At 39.3% G+C, this 25,041-nt stretch overlaps 1 protein-coding gene across 1 annotated transcript in view; it reads right to left on the bottom strand.

The window, feature by feature from the left end:
- Positions 1-25,041, bottom strand: part of ITGAV (integrin subunit alpha V) — a 47,995-nt gene continuing 22,954 nt past the window's right edge. The window contains exons 10-30 of the mRNA XM_059475503.1: positions 24,921-24,977; positions 24,468-24,520; positions 23,861-24,063; positions 20,323-20,514; positions 20,164-20,209; positions 19,485-19,586; positions 18,677-18,735; positions 17,541-17,695; positions 16,011-16,148; positions 15,457-15,524; positions 14,129-14,276; positions 13,707-13,799; positions 12,632-12,711; positions 10,852-10,932; positions 9,835-9,940; positions 9,056-9,214; positions 7,887-8,000; positions 7,453-7,566; positions 7,252-7,359; positions 6,109-6,231; positions 1-5,729 (exon numbers count right to left, since the gene is read on the bottom strand). Coding sequence (XP_059331486.1) covers positions 5,634-5,729; positions 6,109-6,231; positions 7,252-7,359; positions 7,453-7,566; positions 7,887-8,000; positions 9,056-9,214; positions 9,835-9,940; positions 10,852-10,932; positions 12,632-12,711; positions 13,707-13,799; positions 14,129-14,276; positions 15,457-15,524; positions 16,011-16,148; positions 17,541-17,695; positions 18,677-18,735; positions 19,485-19,586; positions 20,164-20,209; positions 20,323-20,514; positions 23,861-24,063; positions 24,468-24,520; positions 24,921-24,977 — 2,295 coding nt within the window. The 3' untranslated portion in view covers positions 1-5,633. The remainder of the gene's footprint in view (positions 5,730-6,108; positions 6,232-7,251; positions 7,360-7,452; positions 7,567-7,886; positions 8,001-9,055; positions 9,215-9,834; positions 9,941-10,851; positions 10,933-12,631; positions 12,712-13,706; positions 13,800-14,128; positions 14,277-15,456; positions 15,525-16,010; positions 16,149-17,540; positions 17,696-18,676; positions 18,736-19,484; positions 19,587-20,163; positions 20,210-20,322; positions 20,515-23,860; positions 24,064-24,467; positions 24,521-24,920; positions 24,978-25,041) is intronic.

Genomic DNA, 25,041 nt, shown 5'->3' with positions numbered 1-25,041 from the left:
TTTCTGTTGATTAAGAGGTATTTTATTCCAAAATTCTAAATATCAGAATCAAATCAATAATTACATTTTTCAGTTTACCCAATCATAGTATTTTGAAATTGTATATATATACATAGAAAAATACAACCTAATAAAAACACTCAAATTTGCATTAGGATGAAAAGAACGAGTTAAAAAGCAAACCATAGCTTTAATAGCTATACGTTTCATATCAGTACAAAATTACTGTGCCACAACACCCACTCCTTTGCACAATTTATAATTTAATACAAAATAAGGTGACTTCAAATGTATATTGCTCTCCTTAAATGTACCGAAGACCTTTGAAACAAGTTCATAGTAACTGAAAATATTCCCATTTATCCTGCAAGTATTTACTGCACAACAAAGAAACATAAAATGCAGCACTCTCGTTAGTATGTTAATTTTCTGCTTGTGCAAATAATGCTCTACTGATTTAATGCACAAGCAAACACAAAAGAAAGGAAAAAAAAATCCATTATGAAGAAATAAAATGTTACATTTTCAGCATATTTATATCATGGCAAATACAGGTTTCCTTCATGGACTAGAAAAGCAAAACCTGTACAAGGATTTTTTTTAAGATGCAAAATGCTACATGAAATGTTCCATTACTCTGCAAAAGCCAAGGGTCAGGTTATTCACCTTTAATGCAGCATATCTGGAGAAAGTCATTGCATGAAAGGTTAAATTTCCTCTGCTGTGTTAAAATTCTACACATTGGGAAAAAACAGACCTAAATACCACAACCACATGAAACAGCAGTAGTACTACAGACTCAACCCCGTTATTCTATAGTCTTTAGTCAAATTTTCCACCATGGCCTTAAAGAAGGTGGTCCCAGTTCTGAAGCACTCACGGGTTAGTAGTGGACACACCTTAGAATATACACCAAGCTTCACCCAATGTGGGTGATCAAAGGCTTCCAACAGCATCATTAATTGATTAATCCATCACCTCCAGTGAGCACGCTGCCTCTGCAAGGTCCTCACAAAAAAAAAAAAAAAAAAAAAGGAAACACCACAAAAAAGGGAAACAGCACGGCCCTTCTTAGGCCAGCAAAAGTGGGCAGAGGACTGGCAGTGAGCCAGGCCAGACCACGGCATATTGCACCAGGGGGCTGGAGGCTGAAAACTCAGTACCAGGGAGTGCAGATCCCACAGAGCTCAGCAATAGCCACGGTCACATCCAAGGGGTTCAGATCCCACAGAGCTCAGCAATAACCACGGTCCCATCCAAGGGGTTCAGATCCCACAGAGCTCAGCAATAACCATGGTCCCATCCAAGGAGTTCAGATCCCACAGAGCTCAGCAATAACCACGGTCCCATCCAAGGGGTTCAGATCCCACAGAGCTCAGCAATAACCATGGTCCCATCCAAGGGGTTCAGATGCCACAGGAGTCACAGAGCTCAGCAATAACCATGGTCCCAGCTGTGGCATCTGCCTGTGACAGGGCCACTGCCAACAGAGCTCTGCAAGCCTCAGGAACAAACCAAAATCATCTCCTCTGGGCCCTGCCATCACCCTTTTTATTTTTGGAGTCCTGTTTTTCTGTAATAAAATATTTATTTTTTTTCCCCAACTCATTAACAGCCGGCAGCACTGGACACAACCAATCATGCTCAAAGGGTCACATTAGGCTGGACCAAAGACCAAAACTGGTTTTCACCAGTGTAGTGCTGCTCTGAGACTGTTTGGGAGAGTGATGGAAAAAATACTCCAGGATTCTGTCAGGGTAACCAACAACAAACCCAAATGCTGCAAAAAAAAAAATCTAACTGCAGCATGATTCCATCAAATAACCAAGAGCGTGCTGATTACAGCTGAAATATTTTCAAAATATTTTCAAAATACCCTTTAAGACTATTTAAGCGTGGACTCAGGTTTAGAAACAACTAAATATTTGATACCTTTGCTTGGAATAAATGTTTTATAAAGAAAGAGCGCACGTAGGAAACTTTAGAAAGTTTCCACAAGCATTATGTGAATTGGAGATCAATGTGTAGATCAAGATTTAAAACAGAAAAAATCCTGATAACTTGGCAAACAACGTTGGCAAACTTACTCAAAGGTTTCAAATTATGTTGATAAATATAGCCATATTTGACTTTACAGTCATGCTTAAACAAAAAGCTATTTCCACAATTTCATAGTTTCTTGAAAGAAATGTAAACCTATAAATTAGGTTCCTTGCTTTACATTTTCTAAATATTGTCAAATATAGTAATAGATAATATGCCTTCTGTAATATAAATCACTTTTCAGTATTGATCATGAGATGCTGCATTAATTGCAAACTGGAGTACTTACATAATTTCATATTTCATTATAAAAGATATAGCTCTTTTAAAATGTTCTTATTGTCTAAATAATTACATAGCTGTTGATTTTATATTTATAAAAAATCTGCTCCTGAAACATAGCTCTCAAAAGAAGGCTAATTCTCTGTTACTGTACTTGTATTTTTTAAATGCTTCCAGTATGCACCATGTGCATACCAATCTTGACTCAAAGGCATTAATTTCATTCTAAAATACCTTTTCTAAAGTTTCTTAAAAATCTTTAACATCCTTCTACAGTACTTGCTGTAAGAATACATCAATGCCTCTAAATCAGTATAAAATTTATATTGACACAAGTACATACATAATCTGGACTCTTATTGCTGAATCTAGAACACACTATCAAAAGTTTCCTGCACCCCCATTCAGGAAAATTTCCAGTTTGGAATCTCCCTGAAACACAAATGCTACTTTAAATTGAATTTGAGGTGTTACATCTATGCTAAGTAACCTGTATACTCCATTTACATATGCTACTGTGGTCTTTTGAACCTAACTGGAAATTAATGGACATGAAAGAAGCAACTATTTGTTTTCATCCTTCAGCAGAAGGCAAGAAATAAAAAAATCACTTAAATAAGTCTTACTTTATGTAACTTCAAAAATGGAAGATACTTTCTACAGCTACAGCAGTTGTACCAATAAAATGTACCTTCTTATCCTGAAAATCAGCAAAAAGAGAGTTTCCAGTAAAATTAGGATGCAGTTAGCACTGACATTAGCAATGCTATGGTATCCCATCCATGTGAGCAGGAGGGATCTTGACCATGATTTTTATTTAAATACTCTTTTTCACCTCCTAACAAAGCCTACACATGCAAGTAGTCTAATAAATTTCAAGTCACCATGGAGTGTACATGTAATGAAAGCACACATGGAGGAGTTAGAGCTATAATCTGTCTGGCAGGCTCTTAAACCTCTTACCCTACTGAGATTAAGACTGAGTAAAACCAAGCTCCTTGCACACAGATAATCAGCTGACAAAGCATGAGAACCACAAGCCCATGGAAGAAACTGAAAATAATGCTGCTCTACCAAAGTCACATTTTGAGGCCAGGATCAAAGCCTGACTCCTGGCTCTCTACTACATTACTAGCAACAATACTAAAAATACAGACAAAAATAAAACATTGGCCACACTGAAGATCTTGAAAGTTCAGTGAAAGCAGAATCATGCCCTACACCCTTTCATGTGAACTAATTTTATCTAAACAAGCTGTCTAAACCCACCCCATGTACATGGATAAATATGCAAGCCTATATCTGGTGAACATACTGGCCCCCCTAGACTCAGTGCTCTCAGATGCCATCATGGATCAGCAAATAAAAATGTATTTAACAAAAGCCATTGGTGGATTTTACCCCCTGAAAGGATGCAGAAACCAGAGTTGAAACAAACTGCTCATTTCAGAAAGTTCTGGCTTTAGTGAGCACTGCTGTATTTATGGGGGAGATGCAGCTATGAACAAAAACCCCAAGGTACAAAACCAAACCAGAGTTTTTGCTCTTTCGAGAGTTTGTCTGCATAGAAATCTCACTGGTGTAAGAACAGTAGAAGTCTTCCTTTGTGTGCCTGGCTGCACACAGGGAGTGTGGTGTAATTTATAATTTATAGTGTAATTTATTCTCTTTTTGGGAAAGAGAATAAACACATCTCATAGAAGGCACCTTAGTAATGGTTCAGGTATGTCCACTGTAGGATCTGTGCAACCTGTGGCTGCAAGCTGAACAACCTCCTGCTCTGCAGTTCCTTGTCTGCTGAAATGCAGAGACAATGCTCTTGTCTCAATCAGAGTAAAAAGTTTCCTTTCACTACACCAATGGTGAGGGAAATAAGCTGAGAGTGATGCAAACCCATGGCTTTAAACCACTGACCTTTTGGTATGTTCAAAAACCAGCAATGGATCCAAATACTTAGTGTCTTTTCTTGGCAATGAAATGCATTGAACATAATGAAATGTCTTGTGCAATGAAATGTCTTGTGCAATGAAACATGCAGGGACTGAAACAATGAATGAATCCAATGAAACAATGAATGAGTGAAATGAAACAAGCCAAATCAGCCTTTAGCTTTTGAACCCTTGTGCACTGCCAGCTCTTCCCTGCTTCATTGGACTCACTGTTCTCTGGGGGCAGGAGGTGAGGGAGGTGTGAGAGTGGCTGAAGGGCAGGTGTAATCCAGATGTGGCTGGCAGAGAGCCTGGTGTGCACAGCCCCTGTGCCACTCCATCCTGCACCTGGGCATGGGCAAGCAGGGAAAGTGAGGATGAACAGCTTCCCTGCAGTGCACCAGGTAACCTGTGCCACACAGTGCCCCTCCAGGAACCAAAACACCATCCAAGTAATTTACAGCCTTCAAACCCTGCACAGGTTTGACTTGTGGGCATCAAGGGTTTTCTCAGACATGTCTGTTGGCAGCCACAGCCCAGCATCTTGTCCCTGGCAGGGCATGAATGCATCCATGGTGCCAAGAACTCTGTGGAACACATGGATCCTGCACTCTGGAAATACACAGCAGAGTCTTGGGATCTTGCCCTGAATTTTTTCCCCAAGTCCCAAAGAAAGTACATCAGCCCCAGATTTCTGTCCCTCACTTGGTGCTTGCAGGCTCAATCCCTACAGTAAGAGCCTCAATACCTGGAGAACAGTATTTGTAACATCTAGAGAGAAACCACAAGACAGATGACTGGTGTGCAGAACAGGTATCAGCTGTGAATGATTCCACTGAATATTTCCTATTTCTTGAGCAGGAGAAAAAAGTCATCATCAGAGCTAATGGGTAAAGAACATTCTTCAGTACTGTAAAACAAGCTACATTCACCTTTTTTTTTTTTTTTTGTGCAACTGACTTTCAAGAGCTAGGCAATGAAATGTAGTGTACTCCAACCAAAACCAACCAAAACCAACCACGGAATCCAGCCAGCACCTCTGGAGGTTGCTGGCTCCAAGGGCAAATGCAGAATCTGGGTAGCAATTCATGGAGAGTCAGTGCATGGACCAGAAAAGATGATGTGTCCTGTGTCCCAGCAAGCAGAATCCCAGCACTGCTGCCACTGGAGTTTGTCCCTGGGGTCAGTGCAGGTGTGTTAGTGGCAGGCAGGAACAGCATTAATGCAGGAGAGGGGTTTAAGTGTTTTACCCTTGTTTTGCACATCTGAGACCAGCAGCTCTGCAGTGCTGAGTGTTTGCTCATGAAGGGGGAAGCCAATATTTGTTACCAAGATGTAGGCAAGTGTACACTTGAGAATGTCTTACAGATAAAACTCTGCTTAAGCTTCTGATGTTCCCTCCCCATTCTCATGTGGCTGCAGTTGTTCTCTTTCTTGCTCTTCCTGAGGTGGCCTCACACGTTTAAAAAAGCCCATCTGTGATTCAGAGAACAAGGAAGAAATTGCATTGTGACTTGCAGAACATACACACATCCTTTCCCTTTCCTTCATCATCGGATCTTAACTGATTAAGCTGTCTTTTCACTCTCTTCCCCCATTTTTGACCTCCAAAGACAGGAAATATTTTTGATATATTAAAAAACTAAAACTGAGTTCAGCACCATCACAGACACGCTCTTCTATTCAGCTGCTTCCTGACAAAGCTGAAAAGCTTTTACAGTTATTCCAAAAACTTAGCAGATTCAGATGATATGGGGAGCAAGGCATTTCTGCAAAGAGCCAGTACTCTGTGAAATAATACATCAGTAGCAGGGAAAAGCAAATGACACAAACCCCTCCCAGACGCAGGACTTACCCTGTACATGACAAACACTAGAACAGCCAGGAGCAGTAGCCCTGCTAGCACAGCCAGAATGATGACCCACACTGGCACAGGCATGGGCTGGGGCTGAATGCCCCATGTGATATTTGTAGCAACCTGACAGAAAAACACAATAAATCACATTTTGCACCACAGTGACATGCTGAGTTCATCCATGCATTTTCAATCTTGTATACCTTTATCCTATCATGATTATGATCTTAATCCAGTATAAATTACTTTTTCTCTCCAGAATGAATGGAAAGCCATAGATTCTTGGTGACATAAAGACTTCACTGACCCAAATTTAATAGGATTTTAAAGTTAAATTATAGTAGGGGGTTGGGGATTGTTTTGCCTGGGTTTGCTTTTTTGCAATCAGTGGTAACATGGCAACATGTCTTCTGTAATTCTTGATGATTTTCAGTAAAACTGTAGGAATCCAGAAAAATTTTGGAATTACAGAAAAATAATTAGGGGTTTTCCTTTTTTGTTTTTGTTTTTTTTTTCTTAAAAGGCAGTATACTTTGAAACAAAAAATCAAGTCCATGAGGCTTGAGAGAAGAAAACCTCAGCTAATAACAGGTATTAGAAACCATATCCAAAAATGAGTTAATCACAGTAATTTTCTAACTTTTCCTTAAGATCTCTTAATCCTATAATGCTAAAAAACTTTCTATTTGCCAGCCCAAATATATCTTCCTTTGAGTTTGCACCCTGTCTCCTCTTTCCCTTTGAAACCCCCTGAGGCACAGAAGGTCTTTTTGTTCCACCCTCACATATAAAGTTCACATATGGTGCCTTATATAATATAATGAAAGTTCATTATTCAAGCTGCAAGTGCTACTACAGTTGAAAGCAAATTTCAAGTAAAATATTTCTCTAACAACGATGGCATTAACGGGAACATGAGAACTGTTCACCATCTTTTTTTTCATTTTCAATTAAGTCTTTCAAGCCACAAATATTGTCAGCTCCAGTCTGTTTTACCCTCAGCTGTATAGGCACAACTGAAATAAATACATGAAACAAATAGCTGATAAAATTAAAATTATATCAAGTCATAAAAGTGTTACTCAACAATAACTGTCTTTGCACTAATTTTGAAGTGACTGTATATGGATGCAAATGACTTACAACTGTAGAATTGTGAATATCTTCAAAGGAAAGGTTCTTATAAGGGAACTCTATAACACTGAAGGAAGCAGATGATTTGAGAGAGTAGGAATGATTCTGATTTTCTTTCTGCGTAAGAAAAACAAAATTAGCATTGCATGTGGGTACAAAAATCACTTTAAAGATTTCAGAAACAGCGACAGAATATTCCCAGTCACTCACATTCATGAAAGTTTGGGTCCAAAGGCGTGATTTTAAATACAATATTGCACTCTTTCCCCTCTCCAGGTGGCCAACTTGGCAGACAATCTTTAAACAGTCAGCAGTTCCACAGCCCTGTGAATAAATAGGAAGGATGTTCTAAGAATGAAAATATTTGAAATGTGCTTAATGGCACTACTTTACCCATATATATATATATTGGGACCCACCATAAACTATTAAAATACATTAAATACCCTCCAGTATTGGATAATTACTTATACCTTGCAGTTGCAAAGGCAGCGAAATGGTAATATGTTTATTTCCTCTTAGAGATTTTTCCCCCCATCGTGTTTAGGGAGGAAAAGCCTTCCTTGCGTTTGTTTTTGAGGGCTCCCGCACCAGGCCAGGAGCGCAGGAGCGCTGGCGGCAGCCCCGAGCGGGAGCTCACTCACCAGGGTGTGCACGTCCCCGTCCGCGGCAGCCGCGTCCCTCCGGCTGACGCGGTGCCCGCGCTGCTCCTCCCTGCCAAGGGTCTCGTTCCTCTCATCCTCCTTGGAAGCAGAAACCTACACGCACCAAGGGAGCACAAACAGCGGCTCAGCACATTGCAGGCTTCAAGCTGAAGGCCAAGAAAACGCCTAACTGCGGGTTTCTCTCTTTCTATCCTAGCTTTTCTTCAGATTCCGCCTGAAAATAAATCATCGCAAACCATAGAGCAGAAGCACAGGAACTTCGTATTTATATATTCACTGAAGTTTCTGTTTGGTTATCAAAGTTACACAAGCATTCTTTGTTGTTCTATACACTGAATATCTTCCCTCAGCCCTTTTTTTGCTCTTGAACTAACATACTGACATTTTCCTGAACTAACACACCGACTTCTTGAACTAACACACTGACTTTTATTGCTTGTTCCAAACTATCCTAGAAATCAACTCCTTAAACTCAATTAAACTTGCTGGGTTCTATCTGGTGTTTCTTTTCCTAGTCCAGAAAAAAAGGAGCTTCTTCTGCTCTGTAAATCCCACGTTTTGCTGGCAGTGATAGCTAACTCCTGGTGTCCTTTGTGATCTTTGGATGAATAGATAAATTCATCCAAATTGGATGAATCTATTATTATCTATCATCTCTTTATCCAGTTGGATGAATTCATCCAAATTGGATGAACTTGTCCAATTGGATAAATAGATAACTTAATATTAAAAAAATACCATTTTCTTCCAAGAAACAAAATGCAGAAAATTTACATAAAGAGTCCAGAAGCATCTGGTTTGTTTTAGGTTTTAGTTCATGATCACATTGATTAAAATTCTATTGCTTTGGACTTAGAACTCATATAGAACAGCCTTAAAGTTAAAAAGGGGGAAAAAAAGGAAGAAAACCCCATAATAAAAAGAAACAAGACAAATTGATCTTTGAGTTGATAATTTTGAGCCGCTGTTCAAATTTTATTTCACCTGCTACATACATTGACAGGCAGTGTGGAAAAGTGTAGGCTTATTCATCAGCCATAGATAAAAAACTATCTCAGTTTGTCATATTCTCAGGGACTTGGCTATTTTGAGAACTCACAAAACAACCAAACATACTTCATTCCACTCAAAGGGAAAGTCCTGCTTACCTTAATTTTCAGTGGGTTGATTTCCATGTCAGAAGTGCAGTTCATGGGACCGTCAATTTCATACTGCACAATGTATAACAGCGTGTTGTTTTTGTATTTGTAAGGCCACTGCAGAGTCATCATCACCTTGCTGAATGCACTTGGACCATTGTTTCTCAGCTGATCATGAAAATAAAATTTACAGATGTAAATAAATAAAGCTACTCTGTCTGTTAATGTGCATATAATTGTTACTTTATATTTGAGCCACAAATGTGATACTGCCACTATCCCTACCCCAACCACTTATGGCAACAGCATCAAAACTTTATCTAAAAGTAGTAAAACTTTTAACTATTATTATTCATACAGTTCTCTTGGTAAGTTTTGCTTAATTAAACAATCCAGATTAAATCTGTGATAATTCTTTAAAGGAAACTTTAAATACTTAATTTTTTTTCACAGCTAAAGACTTCAGGGTAGTGATTCAGAACAGATAGAGCACAATAATTTACAGCCATGAGCCATTCCCTGAGCTCACATTACTTCAAATGTTTTATCTAGATTTCAAAAGGCAATAAAATAAAATATGTGTAGTTATGTAAGTAATCAAGCCCTGTTGCACTAATTGCAGGCATTCCAACCCTTCTTGGATATAACAGTTATTGGCCCAGCATTAAAAAAAATAAAATAAAAAAGAAAAAAATCATAATTGACTCCAGAGAAAAGCTACACTGAAAGATTTATTTATTTTCATTTATCACAGAACCATGTCACAGAAATCAGCAGTAATTCCACACCTCATAGATGTGCTGAACCAGAGGCCCAATGTCATCTTCTGTTTCAGGGTTCTCCTTGGGCTGCCAGTTTGCAATGGGAAGGAATATGTGGTCAGGGGACGAGACACTAAACAGCAGAGCAAAGGAGGTGTTGTTAGCAAGCATGAAAAAATAAATGGGATTCTCTAGGACATTTAAAGGAAAAAATGAACATGCTTAAAATACAATCTCCACTCCTTCATCCCCTATATAAAACCTGAAAGAACAGAAGTGGTTGTATATTAAATGTTCAGTTCTGTTCTTTAAATTAAAAAAAGATAAAGGACACTCACGTCATCCAAACAAAACCCGTGTGAAATATGGTGATAATGAGAAATATTGGTGATGTAGAGCCTTAGCAGTACAATCCTAAGAGTAATTCAGCCCTGAAAGCAGTGAAGATACCAATCATGCTTTTCCAGTGTGCCATCCCCCACTTCTCAGATACTGAAAAAATTCATCACAATAATGAATGCAGTGGAAAATTTAAAAAAAATTATGACTCAGGAATCCAAGTTAACTGGTTCTTTTAGGTGTGAAGTAGAGCTGTAACCAAGTCATTGCAATATTAATATTATGCTTAAGACTGAAGGTGAGGATAATACAAACTTAAATTCCATAGAATCTTCAACTTTGGTTTCAGGGTTTTCTGAAACCCCAGTCAGTTTGTGGAGGAGAAAGGTGACCTGCAGAAATGTAAAACTGCAAACAAGAGGGGTGATTTTTTCTTCTTCTAAAAAATATCTCTAGTAATGGAGGCAAAATATTCCTTTTTGGAATAAACTATGTAATGATTTAGAATTATTTAAGATCCGAAAGTCCAAAGACTGGCTAGAGAAAAACCATATTGTCTTTATGATTCAAAATTCCCTAAACCTTCCTGAAAAACTTATGAGGACCTGGAAGGAAGTTCAGTGAATATAGAGAAGCAGATGTGCAAAAGCTCCTTAAAAGTGTTTATTAAAATATACTTAAAAGTGTGTATTAAAATACACTTACCCTCTAATTTCAACAGCTGCTGAAATAGCAAGGTCAGCCTGATAATATGCTACTGGGCTCAGGTTGTCATACAGGTTGGAACTGCAGGGAAAATAAAAGGTAAATTCTTAAATGAAATAAGCAAAGCATTTAATTAAAAAACCCTCCACACTTCAAAGTAATGGTAAGAGCCCCTACAGGAAAGCACAGTTGCTAAAAACTAAGGACCAGATTCCAGCAAGTTCTCACCTAAATGCATGGAGCCCCAGCAGGGAGAGGATGCTGAAGGACACAGAGTTAATGCTGATTCTGTCCTGCAGCTCTCATCTAAGAAAATACAGGGAACACTCTCCCTTCAAGATGGTGCTGGGAGCAGAATTTTGATCTCCTCCAATTATTCTGTCCCCTTAAACATTTTCCTTTACCAAGAATCCTGAATCTTCTGATCATTCTTCAGTGCTGATTGTAATCAGCAAACACCTGCAGCAGTGCTCTACTCCTGACCTGTAAATACCTCATTCTTTTTTTTAGAGACTGGACCTGCTCTGCCAGGAACTGAGCCAGCACTGCAGATCCAGCTTGGTGAGTTTAAGCCAAGCAGTGTGATCCCTAAAAGCTGTCCCAGATAATCCCCGCTGATGCCTGTCACCGGGAACTGTGATTACTCTGTCCCATGGCACCTCTGTCACCCTTCCTGCACCCACCAGTCTCTGAAGGAATTTCCTTCCACAAAAGGCCTGAAACACTACAGGAACCTCCTTTCTCTTCCATCAGCAGACCAGCATGGCTTGAGCAGCCTCCCTGACTGTTTCTGACCCTGGGACAGCAGCATGTGGCTGCTGGCAGCCTGAGGAAGGGGACAGACACCCCAGAGCAGATTGCTTCTGCAAAGAACACCTCACCAGCTGATGGAGAAGGGAGAACTCAACAGAGAGCAAAGGGAGATCAAAGAGATATTTCACGTGCCAAGGCCTTTGGTTGGTGTGGCTAAACACTCCATCATTAAAATAGAATGGCAGCTTTAATCTTTCCTAACTCCCATAGATGACAAATGCATATTTGGATGAGATTAATTTATTCACTACATTAAAAAAATAAAATCCTTAAATGGAAAAAACAAGGTGGTTTTGGTCCACGATGGGGAAAAACCAAAAAGCTGTATTCATACTGTCCATTAAAGACAACATAAAACTGCATTGGCTAAAGATACTCCTAATGATCACATCTCCAAACTTAAATATCATCTGCAGAAGTTACAAATTCAGACTTATATATCAGATTTATATGACATCTGATAGCTAGCAGGAACACTACTGTTTTGTTCAATTTAGTTTTCAGGCTCTTTCTGGCTGGCTGCTGTGATGGTTCACATATTACAAACTTAAATTCCATAGAATGTTCAGCTTTGGTTTCAGGGGTTTTCAGATGAAACCCCAGTTAGCGTAAGGAAGGTGACAGACACCCCAGATGTGATGGTACAGTGCAGGTTGCTTCTGCTTGGACTACCCCAAACACTCTAAATACATCAAATTCTGGTTTTACATCAGAAGGAATTCAGAGTTCAAGCATCACTTTTAAAAGAGGGCTGTAAACCCAAAGTTCTTCTGTGGCACCACAAGTGTCAGCAGAGCACAGTGATACACACATACAAATATTCCTAATTTTTCCTATATTTTAGGAAACCTAACTCAGTGTGGTTACTTTTCATGCCATTACAAGGCAAAGACAAGAGGTATGGAAGGTTATTTTCCAAGCCATTACAAGGCAAAGACAAGAGGTCCATCCCCAGAGATTTCCATACCTCCGGATCTGCAAGTCGAACTTGACAGAGGTGTCCATCTCAGACTGCTGGTGCACGCTGAAACGCAGGCCAGCCAGGAGCTGGGGGAGAAAACCACTGTGGTTCAGTTGGAAGCACAAAAAAACACACCATAAAGGCTTCTCAGTTCTATTAGACTACTGTGAAATGGCTTGAGACTCCTGGTGATGAGAGAACATACAAACAAGTCTGGCAAATTCAAGTTATCCAGTTCATCCTGGCTGGAAATGTACTGCTCTCTCTTTAGATCACAGCCATAAAATACAAAATAAGGACTGCATCTTGCTCCCCACCCTTACTGCAGCCATTTCTACACAAAATTGATCCTCCCCATGTGCTGCAAAAAATATTCTAATCTAAAGAGTAGGAACACATTAATGATTCAAAGTTAATTCCCAAGGTTTAGTCTAAGTCAATTCATATTTGCTTTAATATCTGTGCAGTTCAGCTTGATGCACTTCAAAAGATTTTGGAAATAGTATTTAGTCATCTATACAAGATGGCTCTTGGAAGAAAAGCATCATGAAATTGTTATAATTGTGACTGATTTTCACTTCATTTCCTCAGGAAATAAGACTTACTATGTAATATCACCTTAAAATCTGTCTCACTAATAATTTTTTTAATTCTTCCAATTTCAGCTACATTTGGTGGAATTGTAGAGGTTTCAACTAGGCAAAACTCTGTCCTTCCTCATGAAAGTAGGCAGAAAAGAGATGAACTATGAGAAAAATTGTTGTGAGCTAGCTCGTGATTATATTCTAAAAATACATGTCAGATAAATACAAAAAAATTCATGAGAGACCAAAGTCCATTAATTTCACTATTTAATGAATGACTCCTTTTGAGTTGCATCATAAAACATAAAACACTCCTTCCAGCCTTTAATTTAGCTGAAAAGTTAAAACCAACTACTGCTGTACGAACCAAATGAGGGCAGCTAAATGTCAGGTGTAATCTTAAATTCCTGGGAGAAAACGTCCTGCCCAAACACTGCTGTGATTAAGGAAAATGCCCCCTGGGTGAGCTACCAGGCACCTGTTGGACCAGACCTTACCTTAGTTCCTGCTTTCATGGGATTGCCCAGGTCACAAACCACCATGCGAGTCTGATTCTCTGTTTTAAAAGCACATGACAGTCTGGCCAAAGCCTGCAATAAACCAGAAAGAAACCCTGAGGAATGCCATTCTTTACATCTGAGCACCTGGATGAAAGGCTGGAGAGAAGTCCTAGATATGCTGTATTAATTTTAATATAATTTCTCAGCCAAGTAATAAAATGAAGTAAAATCTGAGTGTGGAAGTCTCCAAGGAGAAAAATGCTTCTGATACAAGACAGACCTGTTCTCAAGGTTATAAAAGAGAGGGGCTTTGAAAAAATGGATCATTTCTCAGTGCTTTGAAATAACAGGAGCCACTAGAGATTTCCAGAGCAGCAGGTGGGTGAAGCATGACTCCCGAGAAGCAGCTGGGGTCTCACCTCGTTGTTGCGAACGACGCCGATGAAATCCGCCTGGGGAGGAACCACGACGAAGAGCTCGGCCTCATAGGCTCCCTCCCCCTGGTTCTGGGCACTGACAATCAGGGTCAGGGGGTTGTCATCACCAATGTAGATCTGCTTCTGGTCACTGCAAGGAAACAGTGTGAAAATCAGCTCTGCATTGGGGTTTCACATTGCAGGGAAGTGGCTGAACTCGGAGAAACGAGAGATATTCTGAAATTTCAGAAGGATATCAGAGAAATCTGGAGGCAGTGCCTTTGCTTCAGGAGTGTCAAGGGAGCTCAAAAATATTTTTAAAAAGCCCTCTGTCTATAATCAAATAGATTAAGTATTACATGGATCGAGTAAGTACAAATGGAGCAAGTATTACCTGTTCTTTTATAAGAATCTTGCCTGTAAAATGTACCACAAAGCCAAAAACTACAAACACCTCTCTTTCTCACAAGGAACAAACCATTATGGGCAGCTAAATCCCTGTGCACATTTTGAATTACAGGCCCACTTTGCAGAGGTACAAGCACATATTTATAACAAAACTCAAGGGAAGGCTCAGCTACACAGAACAGAGCCAAGACCTCTGCAATACCTTTGGTTCCAGACACAAAGAGATTATTTTAGCAAACAAAGTGTTTTCATTTCACCAGCTACAAGCATACATGAGGGTATCTGCACTGATGTCTAGTGTTACTGAGGTGTTTGCATGAATTAGTGCTTGTGAAGTGCCCTATCTACATACAATGTCCATATGCTATAATGCATTAAAAAACAGATTATGAAATAATCCAGCAAGAGAGGGTTTAGGCCACACAAAGTAAAAAAAAAAAACTCAGACTCATGAATGAATTACCACTGACAAATTGTTTCTTTTTATCAGGTTTGATAAAAGATACTGCCGATACCAACAATTTTTTTTTTCATAGATGTGACAAGAGAGCCCTACTCCTCCCCTTGCTGGATAAATCACTTCTTCATGTTTCTATCTGACGTTAAACAACACAACAGAGATACAATGGCAGCTAGCAGTGGTTTATTCTCACTGCACGTGTCCAGCTTAGCAAATAAATAAATAAATATGGCCTACTTATGGTGGAGGCTGGGGTGAGAGTGGGAGTGGTGCATTACATGTTAAAGACATTAGGTTCCAAAGCAGAAAATGGGTTTTCTTTAAAGCATATAAGCCTGAGTTTAGATTGCAGGCAATGAGCAGTCCTGCTTATTTCAACACATCCCTTAAACAAAAGTAGTACCAGCTGCTGAGTTTTAGAGTAGTAAAATTGCTTTTCCTTGTATTTTTGTCATGTATTTACCTTTCTACTGACACCTCCAGCTTTGGTTTGCAGATGTTATCATCCCCACAATCCAGCAGGATATGGGCCTATGGAAAAATCAAACACACACTGTTGTAATAATTCCTTCATCTGTTCTAAGATTTTCAATAATACTGTCTCACCAGCACATTAAAAGAAATTCCACATAGCTGGTTATGAAATGTTTTCATGCCATTAGTATCAGAAGAAAACAAATGAGTTTTTATTTGTGGGGGTCACTGTGCCTCATCCTGCCCTACAGCAATTCTAGGACTTAACCTTAACCATCTTTCCATACTTTGAATAATCCCTTCATATTAAGGGATTAATGCTCTTTACAGACAATTGTAAAATTTGTACAAAAGGGCAGAAATAGAAAAACTATTTATATTAGTTTAATAGAACTACAGGGGAAAACATAATGTACACAGAGCAGCATAGCATGAGAAGGGATGAAAGCCTTGACTTTAACTCTTTCAGGACTGGTCTGATTTTCTCCCTAAGGTGGAGCAATGCTCTGAGTTCTCTGATGCCAGGCTGTGTGAGCAGGGTACCTGTCTGCTCATGTTGGCAGGAGTGAACTGGTTGAGGATAGGGTGCAATCCTGTGGCATCTGCAGCCGTCCTGTAATCCAGACGATATTCCATGAAAATGGTGATGGGAGTCAGCTTGTCTCTGAACTCAGATTCATCCTGGGGAAAGCAAACATTTCAACCACAGTTCAAATGGAGAGACCAAAACATTAAAACTTCTGAACTCTTTTCAAAGCAGAATGTCTCTTGTCAGAAAACCTGCACAATTTCAGCAGTAACATGGCTGTTTAAAACATGGAAAACTGGAGCACACAGAAATATTAAGTCATGGAAATCCAGTAGAGCCTAAAGGCTACACAGCTCTGCTCTTTCCTGTCAGACCAACCTCAGTGTGCTTCTAAGATCCCTCAGAGATACTCATCTTTGGACTTAGAATTTTTCCTTCCTAAATTATTACTTGGCACTTGGAAGTTGCTGACTTTGATGCTGTTCATTGGAAATCATTCTGCTTATCAAATGTTGATCCTGCCTTTCAGAGAACTTACAAACCGTCTCTAAGCTTTACATCAGCCACAGATTTGCTCAGTAAACCCTGCTTCATTTCTGAGAGTAATGAAAACCACTGACTCTAGCACAGCTCACTTCAGGATCTTATTGCAGAAGATGCCTTCTGTGAGCAGAAGCTTATTGATTACCTATAGTCTTAAACTGGTTTTGCACCCCATTTATGATCATTTCACGTAGGTCATTTATCATTACTTTTTTTATGAAAATATCAGGTGGAAATGTGTTAAATCTTTACTAACCCTGAGATCTGAGATGTCTAATTCTGTATATAACCAATTCACAAAAGTCAGGTAAAGGAAAGTATTACCTACTCTCCATGAATCCTTAATGATTGCCAGCATTTTTATTTGGTTTTTTTTGGTGGGAAGCAATTTTTGTTTATGTGTGATTTATAAGTGCTCAGAGGTAAATCTGAGCTGCATAGAACTTACATAGCTACACACAATGTTTCTTCTACTGATTAAAACTTTTAAATTGTGTTAGCATCTGTTCACATTTGTGGGGATGAAAAGAAAGACTGAGAAAAAGCAAACTTAGTACTTCAACTTTCTCCATCTCCTCTGCTGTTTGCTTATTTTGGCTTGTCAGTTGCAGGTCCATATTTTTCTTCAATTTTTAACCTCCAAAGCAGAGAGGACAACCTCTGCTTATTGACTTTCATGTTCCTTGGAAATTATAACTAATTTGGTGCCTGGATGGCTTATCCAAGAAGTCCAGAAAAAAGTCCTGAATTGAATTTCCAATGCATTTAGGGACCAGGACCTTAGCCACAAGAAGATGCATCATTCATGCTGTGAAAGCAGCAGTAATTCAGGACAGATGTATGGTTTTAGTAATTTCAGGTCCACCCACTGAAAACAGAGTTTTTCTAGCATTTTTTTCTTCTTGTTTTTTTTTTTTTTTTTTTTTAAACACCTTACAGAATGAACTTATAATAGGCAAAGCACCAAAAATTATTTGCCTAGAACATGAATGGCTGCTTACCCTCAAGAAGGCATCGAGCTCCTCGCAGTTCATTTTGCCCCCCTTAGTAATGGTCATGTTCTTGGAGTGGCTGGGCTGTTTGCTGTGCAGAAACAGAGCTCTCCTGATGGCTCCTTTCTGCTTCAGCTTGTCCAGCAGCAGCTCCACCTGGAAATCTGCCCAAGACAAAGGGTTTGGGTTAGGGATGTTTCATTCCATTAACCACAGTGCAGAATGCCCTCAGAAATTGAGCTAAACACTGATTTCAACTACAACACAAACATAGTGCTTGCCCCTCTTAAAACCTCCAGCTCTTTCCATGTAAAATCTGTCACTACATTAGTTCTCAAGCACTGTTGCTGTCCTAAATTGGATTCTGCTTTTTCCTTAAACACTGGAAATATCTAAGAACACAGATACATTTATAATTTGTAATTGCTGTAGAACAGCAAGAACTAGAGTTAGATTTTTGTCCCCTAGAAAATTTAAAGCAATGTTGCACATAACATTTGTGTTTTTAAATGCTATTGCTAATCTAATTACTTGAAATATTTTATATAGATAATAAAACTTACAATACACAACAGATATTCATATGAGCCTCCCAAGATCACACCACCTCTGTACATGCCACAGAAAATAAGGAAAAGATTTTGCAATGAGTAGACACTACCTGCCTGGCACACTAAATAATCTCTTGGACACAACTTAAACACTTGTTTGAAGCAATCTTTTCCTGATTGTGATCTGAGAATCTGATGAAAAAAGTCAGTGATATCAATCAGAAAGTCAGAATCTCAACAGGATGTGGCTTGTCTCTATCTCTCAGGCCCAGCAATGCACATACTCGAATATTCTTGTCTGAAAACCCCCTCAATGAGAGTTACTGTAAATTCTGTAAAATACAAAGGGCTTTCCAAGACTGACTAACCACAGAGTTGAACATATGTTTAAAGTCTCAGATACGGTCAAATGACTTCTACACCAGTGCAGCCAAAAGAGCCTGCTGGAGAGTCCCATGGGTGTACATGCCACCCAGGTGGCAGCAGTGGCTACAAAGGGCACCCAGCTGTTTGTCATGAAAATAACAACGACCAGTGTTCACGTTTACAAACAATACAACGAAAAATTCCATTTTTTAAATGAGCAGAACTTACTGAGTGAGCTGGGGAGCTTTCCTTTGCCATCCGCCTTTAAGCAGAACTTCACTTTGAAGCTGTTTGGGAGGAAAAAAATTAATTTCACACATTTTTCTCTCATTTTCTTCTAAAACTCCTCACTATTTATTTATTTTCAGATGTATCCTGTTTTTGAGACTCTAGCCCATTCCCAAAAGCTATTTTCTACTGATGGAAGAGAACTATAATCTATTAACAAGTAGGCAGAATTTCAGAAACTACAAAGTTCTGGAGTCTTGGCTCATCTAGGGACAATCACCTGTGGACTGGAATGTTTATTTCTATATTCAGATGGGTCTGATTTATAAACCTATCATACTGACCCTGAAAAGAAAGTTAGCAGTAGGAAGGGAAAGTGGGTTTGGATAATATCCTGGGAACCAGAAGCAAAATCAGTTTACAGAGCAGATCATTGCCCCAGTGTGTGTTAGTGGGTAAAAACACTGCAAATACCATGGGATGTGCTGATGTCTTGGGAAGACCTTACTCTGCTCAGCAATAAATCAAATCAAATCAAAAATTAAAAAATAAATAAATAAATAAATAAATAAATAAAGGACAGGTTTTGGGACTCAGTCTGGCATCTACTAAAGACAGTGCTGGTCCTCCAACTGCTGTCAGAGAGTTCTTATTTTGTACTGTCTGTTCTTTCAGAAAAATCTGTGTTTGTCTTTTCCTTTTTTAATTAGCTGACTAGACTTCCTAAGACCTTTCAAAATTGGAAATTTACAAAATTAGAACCCAAGAAGTCCCTCCCCTCAAAGGAAAACATAGATACTCTGCTTACCAAGAAACTTTTACATCTCCCAGTGAACAGGCTTTGTTTTCTGGGTTTAGAATGGTTGGGTTAACTTCCAGGGCAGCATTTACTCTAATAACTGGTCTTGCCCTGCAAAGAAAACATCCTCTTGAAGAGCACTCAACACCATGTTTGACAGTGCCCCCCCATCAAATTGTGCAATATACACAAACACACAGTATTTAGTGAAACCACAAGAAAAACAAGCAACCATTGACCAGATGAAGCTTTTCTGTGCCCTTTCATTTCCATCAGCCACAACATGGACAACTGTGTAAAGAGGAAGTCCTATCCACTTACAGCACAGACCAACATGTTCTCCCAAAATGAGCAAGCTGGGATGAGAATATTGGGATTGCAGTGTAACAGCTTGCAGCTGCTGTGTCAGAATCTGGAAAACTGTTGTGTCAGAATCTAGAAAACTTTCACTCAGAAAGCTTTGCAGACAGCTTATTTATGTTTTCTCCTGACCACGTATTATTGAGAAAGATGAATTTCAGGCAGCAGATAGGTTTACTCAGTAAAAAAAGCAGCATAGTGATTTTTCACCTCCAGAAGTTTGGACAGTGGAGGGTCAGATTTTCAGAATTCCCTGATCCTGCTTTCTTTGGTAGCTCCAGAACCCCACTGAGCTTTCACTCAGGGACAAGCACAGAGGGACCCTTACCTGTACAGAACAGCTGTGTCAACACCAAAGGCTCCAACAATCAAGTCTAGAAAGAGAGGAGACACACCACACATTACACCTTGCTTTGTGAAATAGGCTGTCTCTCAAGGGTGGGGCTGCTACTGAGTTATTGCAAAGTGCCATTTGGGGGCAGAGGACCTGGATATCCGTTTTTGTCCACATCTGTGGCTCCTTTCAGGGAGTACCCAAAGCTGGGGGGCATGGTGCGAGCAGCCCACTGCCCTTCCAGGACCTGGGACGGGATGGCATTCAAACCACTCGCTCCTCCGTTGTAGATGTACACCAGCCCTCTCTTGTCCTCTCCACCATATGGAGCAGCAACTGCAATGTCTGCAAACCAAAAGAAGAGTCATCAATGTCCCCAGACACAAATTAGAACGTGTTTGTGCTTACACCAATCAATAATTTCTGATATTACAGTTTCAGTGTGTGTCAGGATAGGAATGTGCTCTTTGTTGATGGAGTGACAAAACTGTCTTTTGTCCTCTCAAAAAGGAAAGAAGCTTAGAAGTTTCTCTCTAAGACACCTCATAAGACTTTGAAGACTTCACCTCAAACTTAAAGACAGCTAATTAGACAAAAGCCAAAAAGTCTCCCTAAGCAATTTACTATTAAAAGAGAACAAAGAAACTAATTGCTTTTGTGAGGTGTTTTGCCAAGAGCAAAAACTTCTTGCACCTAACTCAGTTTTTCTCTATTTGTTATTTTGCCTTTTATTAAACTTTTTTTGTTTCTAACACTGCAACAGAAGCCATCTTGCTAATTTTATGCCTCCAAATGTAGCTGAGCTATCTTGAGTAAGTAATAGACTACCAAAAGCTTATAAGAGGCTCAAAGAGGCAACTATTACTTGTCAGTAGGGAGGAAGTGCAACCAGCCTTTAAAATGCTCATCAACATTTGTTTGTTTATTACTTCTTTCATTTGTCCATTTGTTCATTATTATTGGATGCTGGTTTTTTCGACGAAGTATAAATGTTAAACAATGACATGTCACAGCCTTTTATGGGGAGAGCAAGGGGAGAAATAGTTCTACAAAAACTTCTCCACTTTGGTGACTTTTTTTGCAGTGAAATCATATGCATTTGGGATTCTTTCGAGATTATTAAAACAAGCAGAGTTAGTCACTGTGGGTGCCAAACCACAAAGCTAATTGTGACTCTCTTCCCATTTCCTTTACATGCTCATGTTCCTCCAAAGGGTGGGATGTATTAATAATCCTGGAAAATTTAAATCATCCTAAACCAATGGTAAATATTAAAATCCAGTCTATCCCACAGCTTGGCAGCATGCTTTATGGAGAATTTACAGTTGGTGCAGTTATTCTATCTCTTAAATTTAAAAGTACTCACTGTTAATGATTAATAAATGGTAGTCTAATTAGCATTTTATTTCGTATCTGTAAGGAAAGCTTTAAAATTGTACATATGATCTAATTTCAGCATTTCAACAGAGAGTTCAAGAAGCAAACATGAAGCACTACTTGGAATAATTACGTTTCTCCTTCCCCTTTTCTGAAGTTTGGGTAAGTTTGATGAAAAGAATATTTGACTCCTATTTACAAACTTCAGGAAGACAGTTAAAATTCCTACCTTGCACCGTGATGGAAGGCATTTCAATTAACACTCCCAAAATGAGGCAGAACAATAAACCCCAAAACAAACAGACCAAATAACAGCAAAGCCATTTGAGAGAGGCAGCTTTTGCTATGATTCTCTTTCCTACAGTGTATTTTCAAATGTAAGTATGGTGGAATCAAAAAACGTTTCAGATAATCTCATCAAGTGACTGGAATTTTGGCTGTCAGCTCTCTGATGTCTTCTGTAAATAGCTGCAGTGATATTGCATTTTCACACTGATTCTACATCCAATTAGCAACTAAAAAAGTCTCTTTCAATTTCAACTACACTGTGAATTTATGACTTCATCAAAAATAAATTAGAACTACCTGGGAATTTGAAGTAACCACCTATTGTAATTTTTGATCTAATAGAAATACTTAGCTTGCAAGCAGAATGGAAAAAATAAAGGTTTTTGCTGTAATTCAAACTCTCACTACTCTTTAGGCAACACTGGAGTATAATGGGCACTAAAAAGTGTTCTCCGTAGGATTCCTGAAAAACTCCATCCCAACACTACGTGATTCTTGTCTGCTTTATTGTTTTTCATTCCTATCAGAAACTAGCCAGAAGCTTAGCAAGGGAGAGTCTCAGGTCCATTTGTGTCAGACTTTTCCAATTTGTCTTCCAATTGCTTACTCAAGACACTCAGCTCTTCTGGCTGTAGCTGCTATGCAGTATTTCCACAAAACTCTTCCATTTTGAATAATAAATTAATAAAACCAAACCCTACTCTTTTCTCAGGAAGCACCTTTTTATATGAACATTTTTAAGCAGCAATCTGAAATCAAACCTTCTTTTCCGTCATCATTGTGTTTCTAGAGAGAAAAATGGTCTTTAAACAATGGAAGGAGGAAAATTACATTGAAGATGTCCTAACAGGTCACAGTGGAGGGTCAGGTATTTTATTGAAGTTTCTATTGTGGTCATGGCTTAGAAAACAATCAGATGGTCACTGTGAGAGCTAGAGCAGTCCATGCTGTGTCAGTGGTATAGTCTCTGCTCGATGCATCCATGGAACTCCTGTTGGCATTCCTGGGAGTAGCACACAAGCATCGAAGGGAGTCTAAACCTCAGCGTCCCTCACTCGCTCACGGCTACAGCTCTGAGGGTTTGTGAGCAGGATCCACATTCTCTGTGCTGGCTGGGCTCTCCTGGTGCCCTGTGCAGGCTGGCCTAGAACAGCAGCTAGACTGGGCTAAAGAATAAAGTAAGGATTTTATTAAAAGGCCTCAATGGATGCACCTTGGGCAGCACAAGAGCCCAGCCAGGGCTACACCCAAGATGGACCAAAATGGTCACAAAATGGACAACTGGTCATGGGGTCTCTCACTTTTATAAGTTCTGGTCCATTTGCATATTGGAGTTAATTGTTCAATTACTAATTTAGCCCATGAAGTCCCATCCTCCTTATTTTTCTCTCTTCAGTCCACATTGTTTATGTTCTTGGGCCTGAGATTTGGATCATTTGTCCTTGGTCCCCAGCTAGAGAAAGAATTGTTACCATGCCCTAATATGAAGCTCAGAATTACACACTAAAGCAGCACAGAATCTGAAAAATATAAAAGCTAAAACATGTGGCATCACCCTCCACAACCAGAAGATCCTGATCAAGATTCAATATTGTATTAGCAGGGAATGCCTCGATGAAGATAGGAATGATGAATCTGACTCCATGTTCTCAGAGGGCTAATTTATTACTTCATAATACTATATTATATTATATTAAAGAATACTATACTATACTAAAGAATACAGAAAAGATACTTATTGAATGCTAAAAAAATAATAATGAAAACTCGTGACTCTTTCCAAAGTCTCAACACAGTTTGGCCCCAGTTGGCCAAAGAGTTAAAACAGCTCACACCAGAATCCAATCAGGCAATCACCTTTGCGTAAACCATCTCCAAACACATCCCACATAAGCAAAACACAAGAAAGGCAAAAAAGTTAATAATTGTTTTCCTTTTCTCTGAAGCTTCTCAGCTTCCCAGAAGAAAAACCCTTAGCAAAAGAATTTTTTTCAGAGAATGTGAATGCCACAAATCAACATCCTACCGTTGAAGCCATCCTGATCCAGGTCCCCCAGGGGCGCGATGGAGCTGCCGAACCGCGCAAAGATCTCAAAGCCGTTCAGCTTTGCTGTCTGAAACCCTCCCGAGGCTCGCTGAAGGCAGATGGTTACTTGGCCAACCTCCTGAAGCTTCCCATCTGAGCTTCGATCCATAAAAAGAGGGGCTCCAATAAACAGATCTGTGTAACTGGACCAAAACAGGACAGAGCTCTTCAGCAGCAGCAGGAAAATTCATTTTCTTCAGCACTGTTAACTCAGCACTGAAGTCAACACTCAGATGAAAGCTAACTATCTTTAAATTCAACTGAAAGCGAATATTCATTGACCAAGTAAGCACAAATATAGAAAAAAATAATGGGCCGGCCTTAAGCATGTGAATATACACATGTATTTATGCAGATAAATGCAAAAGCAAACCTACAAATGTTAAAACAAATGTGGAGAGCTAGCAAAAGAGACATGCAGATGTGTTAAACCAGCAATGAAGACAGAAATCCAGATTGTGGGAAACACCTTTTAATAAAAGATATTTTTTCTTTCCAGAAGCAAGTTGGGTGGCATTGGTGAGAAGAGGGAGAAGAGAACACTTACTTGTCCCCGTCAATATCTGTGGCAGCCACCGAATACCCAAAATAGGCAGCCATCTGGAAAACAAAATTCAAACCAAACCTGTGAGTTGTAGTGATACAAACAAACAATTTTACACAAAACTGTACACAAAATACATCAGGGTGATGATAATATATGCACAAATTTTTTTTGTTGCTTTCTTTTTTGTTTCTCATCCATACTCTGTTAGAAAGTAAACCCGTCGGTTACTTGTCCCATTTCCCCTTTCATGATCCAGTATCCAGACCCTTTCCCAGCTCTCAAAACAGGCAGCATTTCCTTTATTTAAATAAGATTAGAATTCCATCAGACTTCATAAAATGCTACTTTGGCAATCAAGCCAGTAATATACAGACTATTATCTAGCACCCTAAATACTGCTGCAACATAGGAAAGGCTTGCTGGTCACCCACCACAGCCAGCAGAGCCACCCACCTGCTCTCCAGTGAAGTTGTACATGGAGGACATGTTTTTCCCATTGTAAATGGACACCTGCATGTGAAGAAATACACATTACAGCATACCAGCAATAATCACCTTTTTTTATTTATTGCAA

Source organism: Ammospiza nelsoni, chromosome 7 (genome assembly GCF_027579445.1).
Source record: "Ammospiza nelsoni isolate bAmmNel1 chromosome 7, bAmmNel1.pri, whole genome shotgun sequence".
Taxonomy (NCBI): Eukaryota; Metazoa; Chordata; class Aves; order Passeriformes; family Passerellidae; genus Ammospiza; species Ammospiza nelsoni.
Note: the sequence above shows the minus strand (reverse complement) of the source record. Positions and strands in the feature narration are given on the sequence as shown.